The sequence below is a fragment of the Pezoporus flaviventris genome, unplaced genomic scaffold, assembly GCF_033815535.1.
Source record: "Pezoporus flaviventris isolate CSIRO_AGI_PZ_B2104156 unplaced genomic scaffold, CSIRO_AGI_Pfla_v1 ptg000045l, whole genome shotgun sequence".
Taxonomy (NCBI): domain Eukaryota; kingdom Metazoa; phylum Chordata; class Aves; order Psittaciformes; family Psittacidae; genus Pezoporus; species Pezoporus flaviventris.
The window spans coordinates 15262545-15281711 of NW_026892593.1; the positions used below are offsets into that span (position 1 = coordinate 15262545).

General features: G+C 39.9%; 1 protein-coding gene across 5 annotated transcripts; it reads right to left on the reverse strand.

Annotated features, from left to right (window-relative positions):
* Nucleotides 1-3595: 3595 nt before the first annotated feature.
* On the reverse strand, nucleotides 3596-18979 carry ALG12 (ALG12 alpha-1,6-mannosyltransferase). 5 transcript variants are annotated; one of them, XM_061467511.1, is made up of 10 exons: nucleotides 18840-18979; nucleotides 14588-14780; nucleotides 14304-14436; nucleotides 13574-13747; nucleotides 12038-12232; nucleotides 10584-10687; nucleotides 9884-10107; nucleotides 8963-9132; nucleotides 8687-8762; nucleotides 3596-4900 (listed from the first exon to the last, which is right to left on the reverse strand). In XM_061467511.1, exons 2-10 carry the CDS (start codon nucleotides 14750-14752, stop codon nucleotides 4669-4671), a joined length of 1473 nt encoding a protein of 490 aa, XP_061323495.1. In that variant the 5' UTR covers nucleotides 14753-14780; nucleotides 18840-18979; the 3' UTR covers nucleotides 3596-4668. The 5 variants fall into 5 exon arrangements, with proteins under 5 accessions (XP_061323495.1, XP_061323497.1, XP_061323499.1 ...); XM_061467513.1 differs by having other exon boundaries at nucleotides 14588-14777; nucleotides 18840-18965; XM_061467515.1 differs by lacking the exon at nucleotides 18840-18979 and adding an exon at nucleotides 18650-18807.
* Between the last annotated feature and the right edge of the window lie 188 nt (nucleotides 18980-19167).

Consider the following 19167-nt stretch of genomic DNA (forward strand, 5'->3'; position numbering starts at 1 on the left):
ACAAGTGATACAATTTTTCCTCAAGGCTGGAATGTAAATATGGCCTTTGGCTTAAAGCATTGCAGAGCCACAGCATCCCAGCAGGAATGCTGGCAGCCAACCAGCTTACCTGAGAATCCCAGTTCTCCAGAAACAAGCCTCTTGGCTCTTCTGAAGGCTGCCTTTGCTGTAGCTCCTGTGAAAAGCTGAAGAGATGGCACTTTGTAGCCCCCAGTTTGCATCTTATTCATATGGGTACATAATTGCATGGTCATGCTTTTCATGAAAACTTTTCCTGAGAGCACAAGAACTAGTCACGAGTTCTAGAAGTAAAATTTTATCAGTTTGTCTGCTTTTATTTGTACCTGCAGTTTGATTTTGGTTTTGAAAGGCTCAGTTCTTAAGGCCACACTGTTTCAGTGTCAGCTTGGGTAAGAACTAGTAATAGGCTTGCATTAGAATATTTTAAAGATGAAGCCCAAAAAGGCTTTAAAGTAGAAACACACAATTCTGAAATAAAAATAGGAGAGGAGAAACTAAAAGCATGAAGTTGATGGTTTCAGTTGTAAGCCTTGATCCTTCTATAGGAGTTACAGAAGCATCTCCACCTCCAGGTCAGGCACTGCTGCCTTTGAGGAAACAGTGACTTCCAAAGGAGGACTGAAAGCTTTCAGTGAAGTATTGACATAAGTCATTGAGTGGCTGGGGTTTGTGTTGGGTTTACTTTATTGTTTTTAATATAAATCTTAGGGATTGCTAAAAGTCTTGGTTCTTCCAACCCTCCTCATATCTGTAATGCCAAGGAAACTCCTGTGTTCTCGCATTACTCTCTCTGACTGCAATAAAGCACAAGCTATTAACAGTGGGGGTTTTCATCATGTTGTTTGTGCTGCACCAGCCCCTGCAGCAGCAGACGGCTCCCTAATGCATAGTGATGTGGTCCTGCAACAGTGATACTTACTCCATTTAAACCGTTCATTTCAGCACATTACAACCTTAGGAATAAATTTAGTAAGCAGACATTCTCCCTCTTAGCATAGATGACACTAAAGATGGTACTTGGTGTCCCCATAAGGATTTGCAGATTTTGTTTCTAAGAGTAAGCAGGTGTAACTAATTACACACTGTAAAGAAGAGAGATACTGTAGTTCTAAAGGTAGGAAGGGGAAGAAGTAGAGATCTGCAACAGCCTCTTCAACAAGCTTAAGTCTTGTGAAGAGAGTATTAGGGAAGGTATCCTCTGGGAGTTGTGTTAGACTCTGGTAACCTGTGATAATGCTCCTCTGGCATTGCCCCTTTCCATTTGGCCTCCTTCCCTACTCACGAAGTAAAGGAAACCTGCTGGACTACATTAACTAGGAATGCTCCAGGCTTCTCCTTGCTCCCCAGGTGTTGCTTTTGAATTTGCAAAACCTGAAAACAAACATGTAGAGCATCTTATATTCCAGCACAAGGATGTGATTGATTAAATGTCTACCATCTAGATGACAAGCTCAAAGTAATTGCTTATAGTTGGTGAGATCTGTGCCATAAAGTAACATATTTCTTTTGCCACTATACAGAGATGACTGTAACAAACTTGCATTTAGTTATCTCCAAACACCCATATAATTAGCAAATAACAATAAATTATTACAGATTAATAATTACAGATTATTTAGCTTTTATAAACTAAGCATTTTAGTCTTCCACAAATATATTCATCCTTTGCTTTAGTCTTGGTGACAAGAAAGTTTTAAAGAAAAAGATGGGTTCTATTTCAGAAGCATTTTTACCTTACACTTGACATATCTGAACACAGATCAAGCCTTGGTACAGTACCAAGGGCAGCTGCAGCTGCAATAAAGTAGAACTGGTGAAAGACTGCCCCTGACAGTAAGATGTAGAATTTCAGAAGGAACACGGGCCTTGCTGTCACAAAGGTCTGAAACAGCCAACCAAAAGTGGTTGTAGTTGCTCATGTTTAAAGAACTGATCTAAAATAAGCAGTTGCATATAAAATGGATTAATTATGTTTAAGAATCACACCTATTTAAACAAAAACTGAAGAAAACCTTCCCGGAGGTGTTGTCATTTAACTTCAGGAATTTCTACTGCCACCACCCTTTTGATCACCTGTGTGGAGTGTTAAGCAGAAAGATCCATTTCATTGAGATGCTAAATAGCTGAGAAGGCTGTGGATGAACAGTCCTGCTTGTATCAGTGACTAACTCAGCTTGTGGTGGTGGTCTTTCCTCACAAAGTGAAGTCATTTATACAAGGCAGACTCAATGCTAAGTTACAAGGAAAGCCCTGAGGGGAGAAGGGACTCTAAGCATGAGCACAGGTAGCAAAATGAAGAAAGCAAGAGCAGCACTAGACTTGTGTATAATTGTTATTTATAGGAAAAAGGCTCTGGGGTGCAAGGGAACACACAATCCTGCATTGAAATCGAGATACAGTGAACAAGTGCTTCAATCTTATATTAATTACCTTGCAAGCTCCTGAGTGTTATGGAGAGAATGAGGAGTAGTCGGGTAGATGGGAATGGTCCTAGAACAGTTGTAACCAAGCTGGGAGAGGCAGCATAATCACAACCTTGTTTGCCTGAATGTGTAACCTGTCTCACTAAGGGGATGTGTGCAAGGGGAAGGAACAGAGAAGAAGGGGTGTATCGGTGTTTCAGTGTTTATAACCTTCTTACATTGCATTGAGGCTGTGTTCAGATGGCTAAAGTGAAAGGGAGGGCAAAGAGAAGACCCTCAGACAAGTTCTGGCTTTTCCCAGTGTTAAAGATTTTTTATGTTGGATATTTTATGTTTGTTTATAATTAGTCAAAAGAATTTTCTTTTAATAACTTCAGTAGTCATCAGAAATGTAGTACTTTAACCTCACTTCAGAAATTCCAAGTTTTCAGTGTCTCTCTTACCTGCACCCATCAGCTATGTGTCTGACATGCAGGAAGATTAAACTCCTCAAATGCCTAATGGTCACATACTTCATGCCACTCCACGCATTAGCTCTAGCTGACAGTGTTACAAGCATAATAGCCCTAAGTTCCCTCTGTGTTTGGAGAGGGTTTCTGACAACTCAGGATTTGGAAAGCTGGAGTAACTATACACCTAACTGCAGCAGTGCAGGTATCTGTCTACGCTTGGGCAGGCTAAATTTTAGTGTAGGTTCTTGAGTTACGGATTACAGTGTGGGAAAGTCACATAAAGATAATGATTAAATTTAACATAAGGGCCTACATCCTTATTTAAAAGTTTCCTTTTGTTTCATTCCAAATTCTCAGCTATTTGCACATGTACTTCCTTCTGTCTCGTGAATTGTTTGATGTTCATACTGGTTGTGAAGGAAGCTGAGTTTCCTTCCAAAGGCAAGTCAAATAGATAATACTTGAGTGATTTCAGTTTCTAGAGCAGCCAGAGACTGGACCAACAAGTTCTGCAGGTTGCCTTTGCCACATCTGCTCCACTTGAGGAAGCCTGCACAACAGCTACAGCCACTCACAGGGGAGGCAGGCTCCACCCCACAGATCCCATCCTCTGCTACATCATCTAGAGGATAAAAGGAACACATGGTTCTAAGAAATGAAATGTACAAACAGGTAAAGGTAATTCCTGAATGAACCCACTTTATTCAATAATTTTTTTTTATTCAGTTTTTAAGCCAGCAAGGAATAGTTTCCTGCCTATGTTTATTTCAGCAATACTGATTTTTACACAAATGGAGCTCCCGTCATATTACAGCCAGCCCTAACCAAAATTGCAACTTTTTATCCTTAGTTTACCCCTTAGCAAACATTCTTAACAAAAACATCTAATAGAGAAGATACTACAGAGCATGCTATTTTATTCTAGCTTACAGAATGCAACACACAGCACATAAGATTATGCCTTTCCAAAGGGACTACTTAATTAAAAAAAGGAGTACATATCTTCTAAAAGTGTATTCAAGTGAGTACTTTCATAGGTAAATTCTTGCACTGCAAATTAAGATATCATTGCAGCAAAAGAGGGAAGCTTCAGTTTTAGTTCTTTTTCCTGTGAAAACCAAGTTGCTGCTTCTTTATGAGCTCTTAGAATAAAGATAACCATCCTCAAATCTGTTATGAGACGGTGCTTGTTAAAAGGTCCAACTGCATTTTAAGTCAATCCTTCACTTTGTTTGGTAGCCTACAGGGCACAATGAGGTATTGTGATGAAGCTACAATGAATATGGCTTTCCTATGTTGATAGCATCATAAGTTTCACACAGGCAATCTGACAATGAGGGGGTTACAATCCTGCAGATACATCACGTAATATATCTTTGCACACATAGATTACATATCAAATTATTGCCATAGCACAAACCTGTGCCATTATGTATCTTATCTAGGACAATTAGGACATACCTGTGCTACATTATGAAACAGGCAGCTACCCAAACCAAGTAGACAGGTTTTACTTAATACTACTAAACTTGTAGGTAGCATCTCTCAAACATACCTAACAATACAACTCAGTATTTGAGTATATACTGACTAGATATGCACTGTAATGTTCATGTAAGAAACAGGACGGAGCTAAATACCAACTGGTACAATGATTTTTCTGTGCCTTTCCACAGAAGCTGAACTGCAGTGCTGGAATGACAATTTGCTGCATCTTAAGATTATTCAGTCATCAGCAAAATTACATCAAAAAACTTACTTAAAATTCACAGTCAAGATGATAGAGGAAGTTTTTCCAACAGTACTAATTTTGGTTTCAAGTTTAAAGTAAAAGGAGGTAGTGCAGTAAAGTTCAACCCAATTTTACTGATGCCAGGTATATTTGCCAGTGGCCTGTGGGTTGTCTTGTAATGTGATATTTGAAGAGGGTTTGTTTCCATTAGTATGTGTGTGTAAGAAAACATCAGCTGGTCTCCTGGTTTCACATCTTCTCTTTTGTCATACCTGTAAAGAATAGAGATGGCTTATTTACATTCCTCTCTTTACATATTAAACATCTCAATTATTACAAGGCATGTAGCATCATCCAAGATGAAACACAAAAGCAAATGTAACATTCTCAGCTATATCTCTTGATTCAATTAACTTGCATTGGAGGGGGAAATAGAGTTTAGGGAGCCAGTCATTCCATGCAAGCCTTTCTGCTGTTACTGTGATATGAATCAGGATTCCTAGTAAATTTCTCACTAGTCCTCTATCTGAGTTCTGTGAAGAAAGGATACCAGAAACCTTCCATGCCTGGCAGTCATATATTAAAGTTAGAAGCCTCAGAGAATCACATAGAAAAGACCTCCTTGAACACTGTAGAAAAGAATAGCCTGGCAATTACAGCATTAACTTGGCACTTTTTATGGGTTCAGTTCCATGATCTATATGTTTGGGTAGGTCACTTTGGGTCACCTTCATAGAACTGTTTAGGTATCTAAATATATCTAAATTATTTATCTAAAATATATATAAAGTAATTAATGAGTTCCAAAACTGTTTAACACCTACAGTTATAGTTATTTCTTAAAAGGAATTACATTCAATCTACCTGCAACGGAAATTTACAGGATGAGAAAACAAGTAACTTCAGCATTTGGCAGGGATGTGAAAGATCTAGACTCAGCCATTCTCCATCTGATCTAAGCCCAGAACTGGTTCATTGCCACACAGAGCTGTATGAACCTCTCTAATTTTCTAGAAGTTGAGACAGATCTTTCTTGCTGTCTCATGAAAGCAGTTGTACTTCACAATAGTTACTTATTCATTCACTGAAGATAGTCAGGTGCAATCTATAGCCCAAGGGTTAGGATGCTTAATTTGGATATGGCAGCCTGATTAAGTCCTCAATCCAACAACTTCAAAGGGGAAGAATAAGATCAATCCACCCCAAAACACCCTGTAGACCACTGTGAAGTGTGCTTCCAAAAGTGGGAGAGCTGGATTCAAATCTTTGCTCTGTATTCCAGAAGAATGCTCTACACTAATGCTGGGTTAACAGTCCAGAAAACAGAGGTTAAGATGAAGGTTAGTTCCTTTAATTTGTTTATGACAAGACAGTCTCAGGTATCTAACTATAAAGGAGTCAATGCTCTGTAACCCAAGTGAAGAAAGAGCATTCAACCCCTTCTGTTGCCCTTCTCTGTGAACTGCCTTCTACCAGCCTTCTACTCCTGTTCTTAGGCACCTTATTCCTCCCACGGATTTCACAAGCAACTTACTCAAGGCTGTGGCTTTTCTTGCAGGCATAGACACTGGAAGGGAAATGCAATCCCAAGCCTTCATACTCTTAAATGAAGCTAGGAGCAAATCCAGGCTGCACCTTCACCATGTCTGTCTTTGCAGGCCTGGCCTCATGTGCCACAATTCTCTGTGAAAAACTGGAAACCATCTCTATTTGTATTTTCACAACACTCCCTGACATAGCAGTCATTAACATTTAAGATATTTTAAACAAGGACTTTACAGCAAACTAGAGGGTTTGTGTGGATTGTTAACTAAATTTTGTTAACATGAGAGAAGAGACCCCAGGCTGACAGAATCCAGGGGTGTCAATAAATACATCATATAATGCAGAATTAGACTTTGCACACAAACAAGTGCTTTCTTCCCCTCAAAACAATAATAATGATAAAAAAAATTACATGGCAATTTCATCTAGTATTTCCAGAAAGATCACAGTACCACTTAGGACGGTACATCCATCCAACAGGCAGAAGGAACAGCATACTTTGTAACAACTCTACCAACTATTAATTTTGCACTTTCTTCATCAGCACATAAAGGGCCTTTCATCTGGCTGCAAGCATGTCTGAATTTTATTATTTTTAAATACTTGAAGCTTACACAGCACATTTATTCCTGGTTCAAAGAGATGGCACTAATTGAAGACGAGATTGTAACACCTGTCCTGTGTCAGAATCTGCATCGAGCTTCTTTCAGTCACCCTTTGAAGAAAAATAATGGATCACTTGCATTTTTCTTGAGGCAAATAGATCTAATCTGAGCATGCCACTGAAAGCTGTTAACTTTAAGACACTTTTATTTATGGATCATAGTTATGCTGATGAATCATCAGCCTTCATAGCAACTCCATCCTTAAATCTGCTTTCACCTGTTGTACAGAGTCTATGAAGACAGTGAGTTAGTTTTCATCACTTCCTTGGATAAAGGAAAATGGATAGCTGGTGCCACTAAACTTTGCACTATTGCACTGTCAGAAAAAGTGACAGTCCTGTGTATGATGCTCAGCTGTGGATTTTGCCCAATTTTTTTAATGTGAAGCTCTATGATGAACCAGCCCTCTCTTGCGGCTTTATTATGAAAAGTAAAGATGAAAAACTGCTCTGTAGCAGCAACACTATGAAACATCATCCATCAGTGACAGGGATGTAATTTGTTCCCAATCCCACCACACTACAGCCCTGCAAGGCCAAAACAATCCAAAACCCACCAGCTCAAAGAAGCTCACTGAAATTAAACATTGTATTTAGAGAGTAGAGTTCTATTTAGAGTAGCATGTGTACTTAAGTGTGTTCAAAAAACATTTTAGCTATCACTAATAATAACTATACCGTGTTCTATCACTTTTAGTTTAGTATCTCCTCCTGAGTACTTATGGCTTAAGACTTTCTCTAGATTGAACATGCAAAAACCAGTTTGAAACAAACACTGGATTGCTAACTGTGAAGGTAATTCAGCTTCAAACTGTCCGTACCATCACAATGTTATCAGAGAGCACAAAAATAAAATAAGCCATAGCAAGGGCAGTGATTTTTGTAATTTCCCAAAAGCATGCTTTTACCTTCCCCTCTTGACTTCCAAAATACTTTTATATCTAAACATAAAAAAAATTACATTTGTTCATCTGATCCTGAAGGCTGTAGATGGACTTAAAAAACAAACAACTCCACGCTCAGATTACTTTTTAAACCAAAATCAGCTTGTATTGCTTTTGTTTTGTGTAAGTATGAAGTGAGGCTTTGTGTCACTTTCTGCTGAATGATTTCCATTAAGATGACATTTTGAATGGGAAACCTGCAGTTCAGCTGAAGAGGAAGGCCTAAGAAACAGAAAGGTGCCTTTTTTGGTCTGCATCCTGCAAAGCAACCAAAGCCATCCCACAAACATCTCTCCTACTATTCATTTCAATATTCGTGTTTGTAGCTCACTGTTGGTCAAGGTAACAAAGCACTCAACTGCTTTCTCTCAGAGCTAAAGGACATGACTGACAGCCCAACCACAGCAGCTTCAATGCCATCTACGTGAAGGATGTTCCACATAAAAGCAGACTTATTAAAACACACATAAGCTTCACATTGCTACGTATCATTCAAAAGCAAACAAACCCCCACAATTATATACTGCTCTGCCAAGAACAGGCAAGTGTTCACCTACAGCTCTCTTACAAAATGTAGTGAGGTATCAGATGTAGCTTTACTAAAGACACTGGTGTTTTAGTAAGCTTATGATTTGTTGCGCGGTTTCTGACTTCTTTAAAAGATTCTATACTACTCAGGCAAACCAGAACCAACTTACCCAATTAAACAATGCTGCTGTGTTCTATTTCTGAAGTGGCAGCGCTACATACAGCAAAATTTTCTGAAGATTCACATTATTCTTCACCTGGCTTAATAAATATGCTGTACCAAACCCTGTATCTGTGATGCTTGCCCCTGTGCATATACAAAAAGAAAAAAAGCAGGCTCCTGTCTTCAGATCAAAATAACCTTGTTCATAACATACCTCCAATCTGAATTGATTTCTAGAAACCGAGAAACTCCTGTTTGTGCTGCAGCCACATCAATATGGACTGAGACGTCTACATAAATAAAGAAAATAAAATAGTTTCAATATTGGTTTACGAACACTCTGATCAATAAACTAACAAACAGTAACAGAAAAGGTGCATGTAAATAGTGCGAAGAAGTAATACCCAATCAAAAGAAAAGAAAGATACACTAGCAAAAAAAACCCTGCAATTAAAATTAGGTGGACATACCTCAAGCCATCTTTACATACCTGCTGTTGAAGGCACCAACTCATGCAACTTCTGAATTGCAACGCCTCCAGGGTAATTAAAATGTGAAACATATAAAGATGTTCCTGAATAAGCAGCATTAACTAGGAGATGCATAACAACAAAGAAAGATCCAAGTTTGTACAGCCAGGACTTCCGGTAGTTATTCAGACTGTCGAGGAAGGAAAGAATGAGTAAGAATAAACTGTTACTTTTCTTTCATACTGGTCACTGGCTACTGTGATGGAACTCATATGAAAACTCCACTGCTAAGTAATGAAAACTAATGCAAATGTTATTACAATCATGTGTATGGAGTGCATTTATGATCCATTCCTAAAAGACTAGCTTCTAGTGACATTTAAATTAGAATAATCTCATTAATAAAGCTAATACAAGCTCATAAATAAAGCTAAGTATGTGTGTTTAAAACCTTTAGCTATGAATGTAGTCTCTTTCAAATAAGTTCAGAGTTCAATTTGTTTACTCAATATACCCAAGCTTAACTATTTAACACAAACTCATGGTTCAGGAGCCCCACCTATTTATTAAACTACCTCCTAACGTAAGTTATGTTAACACCACAGTAGTACACTTGAATATATCTTTCTCTGGTGGATAAAATAAACTGAACTGTAACAGCATAACAGTAAAATCAGGGCTCTGTTCTTGACTCTATCCCAAACTTGCCAAATCATCCTACCAAATTACTTGTCTCCATTTCCCTCGTTAGTCAAATGGGTAAAATGATACAGACCTCCTTTCTAAAGGATATGAAGATTTCAAGATAATTCAGATTCCAAGATGGAAAGAAGTACGTAAAACCAGTAATAAGTGTTGCTTTTTTTGCATTTTTAGAGGGAGGAAAACCCCAACAACAACAAAAAAATAAACAAAAAAAAACCATAGAATTTTGAACTTACATTCGTGAGCACATTTTAGCAGCCACTATGTTGAAGACAGGGAAAGTATATATGATAAAACGCAGCTCTTTGTGTGGGAGAAATGAATACAAGAAAATAAAGCCCAGTGCTGGCAAGAGTAATATCCGAGTTCTCTTTTCTGCTACACCTAAAGGTACAAATATAATGCTGCATCCCAAAGCACGAGGCAGGGCTGAATAGAAATACCACAAGAAGGGAGAGGTCTTCAAGGTGAGAGTTAAGGATGCTTTCACTGCTAATGTGTAAAGTAACTATTCTTTACAGCAGTACACACACATTTTGCAAATACGCAGTACGCTTTTTGTATATCACATTCTTCCAGGCATTTGGTTTCTTGCCTTATCCTTTGAGAAATAAAAGCAGTTGCCTACTATATTCACATCACCCAAAAGAGGCACATCAAAAGGTTCTAATGATGGGCAACATGAAAAACCAAGGGAAGAAATCTGGCTTTACACTGGTGGAACATAACAAAGCAAGAAGGAACAGTCAGAAGATGAGAATTAAAATGTATAGATCTAAGAAACAGACATTGTCTCATAAGCTTCAAATACTGACATACTAAATGAAAAACAGAATTTAACACCATAACTGAGTCTCAGGAATAGGTCACATCAAGTCTCTGCTTTGGCTAGTATTGTTCAATGTATCTTTTTTTCCAGGATGTTTCAAAGGATACTCCCCAGTTGGAACTTTTGTTTAAAACTGTGTTATACCAGAGCACTTTCCCCTCAGGCCACACAAGTTGTCTCCAAAATAGAGAATCCACAGCAACCGTTAGCCCTAAAAGAATTAAAGAAATATAAATCTGCATGAATTAAAAACTAGGGAAAAGCAAACTAACACACCCAAATTGCACATTTACTGATGAGATCAATGTAAACTGAAACATGCATTGTAAGCCTCACCCAAAGCCACAGAGAAGGTTGAATCTATCTTGCACTGGAAATGCAGGGGAGGGAGGCACTTCTTAATAGAAGTCTTAGCAGAAGCATGTTAGACAGGAAAATGATTGTGAGAGTCGCCCCACTCTAACCCCAGGAGCGAAAAGCAGTGGTTTCACTGAAGTTCATTTTGAAAGAATATTAGAGCATTAAATGCAGTGGATGGTAAGAAAGCCAGGTTAACTTCAAATGGTACTAAATGTATGTTTATTGTCAAGCTGGTAAATTAAGAAAAATTAATCTCTAGAAGTTTGCTACTATTTATTAGATGGGAGGGAAGAAAGAATAAGGGATGAAAGGCAAAAAGACAGGAAGAGCAGCAAATCCATCAACCCCATCTCCTTTACCCAGCTCTTTGAAAACTGCTCTGGTATTTATGAAGTTAGCCCAGAGAGGGAATGGGAGTACCAGTGACTAATTCCCATTGGACCCCCAAATATGCTGCGAGATGCCTCCAAATGCACGTCATGATTTTCTACTGTCTCTATTGCCCATGCTGTGGAAGGGACAGCATACCACCACAGGTCACTATCAGGCATCTGAAAACAGCATTTTTAATTAGGTAGGCTGGCAGAGAAGCCCTCCCAACCCAAACTATTCTACGATTCTATGTGCATATGCATAAGCCTTCCATGGATGAGCAGAGACATGGGGATTTTTCAAACTCTCTAGAATGGATAATCACTTAAGCTATTAAAATTGATGTAATAAAGAAACAGAGCTGAACTGTGACTGCCCACAACCCTCTCTCTTGATATCCCTGTCTGCCACACTGTTGTATCCTGGGATTCAGCTTACGGTCATGGCAATAGATACTACAACTGATAATGCATGTGTAGCTACAGCCATGTACTAATTTTACAAGAGTCCATTTGCATATCTAAGCCTTTCTAAGATCAGGACATTGAACTGTAAGCATCTAAAGTATCTTTCCACTGCTCTGTGCACACCTATTTCCTCACATGGAAATTTCCAAAGAAATAAACAACCATGTCACAGCACTGGCATACAGAGGGGCAAAAAAAAAAAAAAAAAAAAAAATGGCAAAAAGGAAAAAAAAAAAAAAATGGCAAAAAGGAAAAAAAAAAAAAAAAGCCCCAAGAGCCACGTGACCAGAGAAGTCAGTCAAATCTCCAGACTTCTGCTGAATTTAACACACAGCATTTGTTTTTTCCAAGCAAACACTTACCCAGACAAAAAATTCCAGCAGGAACAGCATGGGAAAGAACTTTGAAAATGGAGATTCGCTTAGTTAATAACGTCACCAAGAGCATGAGGCCTAAGAATATGCAGAGCTCTGATCTGAAGACTATAATTGCCAAAGCCGAGAACCAAATGAATGGCCTTTGCTTTTGCTGTATCCAAAACGTCAATGCCAAGAGCACTGCAAAAAGGAATAAAACACACTGTCCAACATGGCAAACTGTTCTTTTTCTAAACAGCAACACTTTTCTCAATGCTAGCGTCTTGTTCCTCTAACTTCCCACCAACCCTCTCTTGGTCTTCCTACTGTTTCTAGTCCAGAAATTCTTCATCTGTTAGAGAAATGTAATTTGGAGTAGCAGCACCTTTCTGCTGCTGAGGCTTAAAGTGTAACCACAGAAGGAACACGTAGGAACTCTTCCTAGACAGTATATTTAATAGCTTTCTGGGGGGATGGGCAGGGAGGGAAAAAAGGAAAAAGTAAAAGCAAAGTTTAGAGGAGTACTAAAAGCCTTTCAAACTATGATTCATAATTCTTATTGCTCAGTTTAGCTGAGGAGTTTATTCTCTTGGCTGAGTATATCCTGTATTCATGACAACAGCAACCCATCTCAAATACAAAAACAAGACTACAGACTACCTCTTGGGAAGAAAGAACTATAAATCCATTTGCATGGTTAGCTGAAGACACATCTCTACAGATTTTTTCACAGTTAAAATCACATTATAACACTATCTAGTAAAGTGGTCATGATTCTAAGGAAAATGTGAAATACTAATAATACAAAACCATGAAACAACTTTATTTTTAATTAATACCAGCATAAATTATTTGAGAAGTTTGTTACTATACAATGTTTATCTGACAATTCAACCACTTTTTGTTTTTCAGTTCTGAACTATACAGGTTCTTACACCAACCTCATGATTTTATTAGTTGAACAACTTGCACTGAAGCATTAAGTGACCCAGCTAATATGGTTAATCTTCCCTTTCGTCCACTCTGGGGAAAAACTGTATGTGTAGATGTGCAGAGTAAGATTTTGACTTTGACTTTTTTTCAAAACCTGCTATATTTGTAGATAACTTCAGAAGAGGAAGGTGAGCTGTTGCGGTGGAGTTTGTTCCACAGTCTCATGAGAAAGCTGTTTCCTGTGTAGACTAAGTTAACACAGGTTGGGTGAGTTTTTTTATACTGCCTTTTCAACAGCTCTGTTTTATGCATCAGGTATGTGTACCCAAACCTCTAGTTAATCAAAACCAACTGACAAACTCCACACATACTCAGATTCAATAAAACTGGATTCAGTCATTGAAAGCACATACAGATAAAAAAAAACAACAAACCAACAAACAAAAAAAAGACCAAGAAATAACAACTGCTTCATTAATTCTAGTCTTCTTATACAATTTAATCAAGTGCATAAACCCATTTGGTCTGATCACACATTTTCTGTGCTTTAACACACTGATATATTTGAGGATTTTTATATTTTAGAATTATTCCTAGGTAAATACTTACCAAAAGGAAGTGCAAACACATTAGGGAGGGTTCGTGTACAGTAAAACATCAAATGAAACTGAGTAACAGTGATGAGACAAAAGATTGTTGATGTAGTTGCTCCAAACTGCTTTCTAACTTCTTTCTGCAACTTCCATAACGCGTAAATCACACTGAGCCCCAAGCTTCCTCGGACTATTAGAAGAATAAAAATGTGAAATAAGAGTAGTAATTGATGGATCACTGTCAAACAACCATATGGCATAACAGAACAGGAAGATGTTATGAAGAATAATACTGAAGATAAAACAATATAACCCACTTTGAAGAAAAAAAAACCAACCCAAACCAACAACCCAAAGCTTCCCCATTGGTTTACCTATTTTAATCCATCTTTAACTTGTCTGACACTTTTGCACAAAGGTCAATGCTTCTATGCCCAAGCTGAACAGTATTTTCTGAGGTGTACATGGAAGTACATATGGGAGTGTTTTCACTGAAGACACTTGCTTTTTCTACACTGTCTGACATTTATTACCACAGACTTTGTGCTGTTAGTTACCCCAAAGAGGGGGTGTAATTACCGTGCTAGCTCCAACTACCTACAGTTTGCAAAATCCCTCAATAAGGAAAAGAATATACTATTTTAAGCATTGATCCAAACACTGAATGTTACAATAGTGTCACAGACATCACCCATTAGTCCAGTAGTAAAAACATCTCTATTCTGAGGATTTAAAAGATCTCATACCTATCAGCTGGGAGTAAAACTTTGACATTCTTAGCACAGAGAGTATATATATAGCTGGGCTGGAAAGAGCAGCAATAAAAATTGGTCCAAGAAAGGTTCTTGGGACAACTCCAGGAAATTCATGATGGTCATACTGCAAAAAGGAAAATCTAAGTAAGATAGACACATCAGAGACAAAGCAAAATGGGAATTAATCATATTCACATTGCACTTATCCTGCTCATATAGCAAGGAATCATAATCTTTAACAGTATCCAAGAAAGAATACCTTTTTTCCAATTTACCTTATCCAAGTCCAGCTGGTGGTACACCACATCATGGATAGCTTGTAGGTTAAAGCTTTCCTCCACTTTTGTAAAAGGACAGACAGTTAAATGAACAAAGGCCACAACAATAATTAGCAGCAGCAATGGGAATGGCCGCCCACTAGAGCTCCTCCTCTGACCCATCCTGGGTTTGAATTTCACATATATTCTACTATTATTAAAAAGAAAAACAGAAGAAAATACATTAATAACATGGCAAGAAGTGTACAGAGAGATTGGTAATACTAGGAAAACATTCTACAGTAACAGAAAAGTTTAAACAAAAACTAATAAATAATCCATCTGTTTGTTTTTTTTTACTATATACAGTCAGTGCATTGAGTAGACAGCCAAAACCATTAGTAGACAGCAGGCACCATTTCAGGGTTTATACCACCTTCTCTAAATGTAATGGCTTTAGTTTTCAAATATAACAGCCTCAGACAACACAGACCCTACTTAAGAAAGCATTTCCCTTTGCATTCCATAGTGCCATGACTGCTGAGAGTGCCACCTCAACTACGTCTGCATTTTGTGGGTGAGACAGCTTTGTAGTATACTCTTATTTTAATCACACACACTGGATTTACGTATGATCGGGCAGGGGGGTTGGAACTTCATGATCTTAAGGTCCTTTCCAACCCTAACTATTCTATGATTTGTCTAGGACTCAGAAACTAGTGGGAAAGGAACCACGAGGATGAGAAATTGCTCTGAACCGTGTGCTCTGATCTTCCGAGTTTACCAACTTGCCAGTGGCTAGATCTGGACTCGGCTAGTGAAGGATGAATCCCCTTTGACACCATGCCTTACTACAGCATGAGATGGTCTGACTCCCATTCTTTGCGCTCCTGCCCAGAAACGAAGGTCCTAGTGCTTAGTTTCACAGCATTACTGAGTCATTCTTATAGTGCTACTTATGATGTATTTTACCATCATGTATCTAGGTGATGCCAGAACAAGTAAGAATAAGCAATATCATGGGTAAACAGTTCATCTTTTTCTGGTTTCAGATTATAAAGCAGGGGGAGAGGCGGGAGAGGGGAGAAGGGGAATTATTTTCCATCACCATTTCCAGTTAAACCATGGTAATCTTTTTAAAGTTCCCACTTTTTGCAAGTTTACAACTTAATAAAAGAAATTTTGATTACTGTTACTCTTGTTCTGTTCTCACAGAAACAGAACTTTAAAAATAGCACCTTTAAGGTGCAACTGAGGCTTTGGTTAGAGATGTTTTCTCCCATGTTTTGGTCTAAACATGCCCATCAAACAGATTACAATAGTTGGCAGATTTCTAGGATCATTTAGCAACTGCCTCCTAGAATTGATGTCTGTCCTGCTCATTAGCAAAAATAGAGTTAATGTTATTTTCACAGCCAACACCAATAAATCCCTAAAATTTGTGTACTTCTTGAAAATAGCATGTATCTGCCTATCTCTCTGACTGCATCTCTTTCTCATGATTGCTGGTTACAGTCTGCAACTTAAGCTCCAACCCTGGGCTCAAAGACAGAGTTCTGTGGTAGGTCCTTAAGATTTTTGGCTTGTTTTGCAATGTGAAGAGCCTAAATAAACACAACACCCCAAGAAGTGGGAAGAAGTCTTTTTAACCTGTGCTTAGTATCACTTCTTTACAAGGATGGATAATGTGCTATGCTACGACAGAATCCTCTTCCACAGCTGCAGTAAAAGAGGTACAGGACTGACACCCAGGGCATTTCAAGAAGTATTTAGCAGGAATTAAGCCTCTGCAGGGGGCAATTTATCTTGTACAAATTCTTCTTTCTAGAAAGCTCTCTTGATGAACTCTTCCAGTAAACACAAAGGCATCACATTTCTGGCCAAACTTAGCCAAGTTAAAAAGGGACACTGAAGGATCACTCCACCATTGCATATAGCAACATGGGCATTGAGTAGCTTGTACTACTCTGTCTGTGTGTAATGCATCAGCAAGACAGGTGTTCCTCACTCCTAACTCACAGCTTCTTAATGTTTCAGATATTTTAGGACCCGATGAATCCTTGTGAAAGGATCCAAATGCGAAGAAGCTCTTATGTTTTCCGTCTTGACTTTGTCAGTAGTGTAATAAAGAGATGTTACCTTCACCTACAAATGCTTCATTCATTAGACTCTTATCACTCTACAATATAGCCTGCTTCCACTATCTTTAACTGATCACCACATAAGTAATCAGTCCTCAGCCTCCTAAATCATCAGAATGACAGTGAAGCTACACATTCCATACACAGTTTACCACAAGACGTTCTTTTAAACTTCTTGACTCCAATCCCTCTGTTTGCCTGAAGAACATAAACTTGCCAGCATATTCATAGATTTGGAAGATAATTACATGCATTATACATAGTGGGATTCCCTCAAGGGAAACATGCTAGGAGATAAAAACCCAAAGCATGAAGACAACACCTAGGTTTCTGAGATAAAACCTAATAAATTCAGTGGTCTTGTCAAGACCCAAGATAACTTGCTCTGTTGAAAATTGATTCTGGCAAATCTCAAAGTTCAAGTGGAATACTTGCAATTACAGATTTTATTTTTAAATGCCAAACCCACAGAAACAGATTTTCACTGAATAAAAACATTTTAATAATGAAGGTAAGAGGAACATCATAAGCAAATACAAATACTTTTATCCATCATTAACATTCCAACAACTTTAGAAGAATCTTCCTCAAACCTGTACAACATAGCCACACTGACTCCCCCCCCCAGGCTCTACATTAAGACTGAATCATAGAAGAGCAGAATTTTTCAACACAAAGATCTCATCTCTTCCTAGGATGAAACTGGGTGAAAATACACTGTTTTTGTACATTGAAAAAAAGCTGAAACACTTAAAAATGGCTTATTCTTTTTTTCTATTGAAGTGTCATTAATTCAAATAATGGACTTCTGACTCTTTCCATGGAAAATCCACCATACTTAGCTCACATTTTTCAGATATGCTTCAGTATAAATATGTTACAGTTTGGCAGCCAAAACATGTTGAATATGTCTACAGAGGCTGCATTTCACTTCATCACATGCTCTGTATGGAGGCATCTAAGCCCAACCGCCATGAGCATCTCACCGTGAGGTCCTCCCTCTTTGGCTTGGCCAACCTTTGGTAAAACCTATGCTGTGTTATCTTCAATTTTCATGGTTTGTTTTCCTATGCTTTAATAGCCCTTCCAACTTTGCTTTAAAGCTAACTTAAGCTAAGTCAGGTTTAAAGCTTGCAGTTACTGGGACTGCTTTACCTTTTTTTCTAAGAAGGAACATGACAGTTGCTATTCTTTTATCATAGACTGGTTTGGGTTGGAAGGGACCTTAAAGCTCATCTAATTCCAAGCCCCCTGCCACAGGCATGGACACCTCTCACTAGACTCGGTTGCTCAAAGCCCCGTCCAACCTGGCCTTGAACACTGACAGGGATAGGGCAGCTGCAGCTTGCCTGGGCACCCTGTGCTAGGGCCTCGCCACCCTCAGAGAATTATTTCATCCAAATGTCTTATCTAAACCTACGCTCTTTCAGTTTAAAGCCATTATCCCTTCTCCTATATACATGTCGCCAGGAATCAAAAAAGAAAAGGGAAAGCTTTAGCAGATGAAGCCTGGGACATCACCAGGTAGTAAGATACAATGAAGCTACGTAACGTATTACAGTTTGAGTTAGAAACATACAGAATGCTCTCGTTAAAAAAAAAAAAACCAAATCTAAACAATCCAACACCCCAAACATGCCCTCTCCTTCTGCCCTCCGCCACCCCAGCACACCTACACCCGGCGCGCTCGACATGGGGGTGAAGTTTCTCCCCCTCAGGTCGCTCCGGTGCGGCCCTGAGGGGGGGGGGGGGGGGCCCGGCTCATGACGAGACCACAACACCGCCCACCGCTCCTGAGGGCACGGCACCGCACCCCGCCCGCACAGCACCCCGCGGCGGACACCCAGCCGCGACAGACGCCGCGCGGCCCCTCAGGAAGCGCCTGCCCTGCCCCGCCCTGCCCTGCCCTGCCCTCTCCCTCCCGCCGCGCCGCAGCTACCGTGCCCACGGGTGGGGGCCGCCTGGTAGCGCCTCCGCGGGGGATGGGGTTCCGGAGCCGCCCTCCGGCCGAACTGCAGCAGGGCTGCGGCGAAAGAACGGGCCCTTCCCGCTGCCCCTCACACGACCGCTACTTCCCACCGCTCGCCGCCTCCTTTCCCCGCAGCGCCCTCCGACCGACCCGCACTCACCGCCCGCGCTTCCACGTGGCCACCCCGCGGAGGGCGCCGGCAGGAGGGGACGGGAGGGGGAAAACAGCCCCGTGGCCACGTGACCCCTCTTCGGCCAGCCATGTTAGCTGAGGGCAGAGCGCGGCCCCTGCAACGAGAGGGCTCCGAGGAGGGCGCCAGGCAAAAATGGCGGGTGGAGCTGAAGCCCTGGCGGAGCTCGTGCCTGCCCGGTCTCATCATGGCGGCGACGCGCGAGGCCGGTACGCATTGCTTCCTCAGACGGCTCCCTACCTCCCCCGATAACGTTCCGAGAACGCGGGGGTTTCCGATTGGTCCGGAGCGTGGCGGG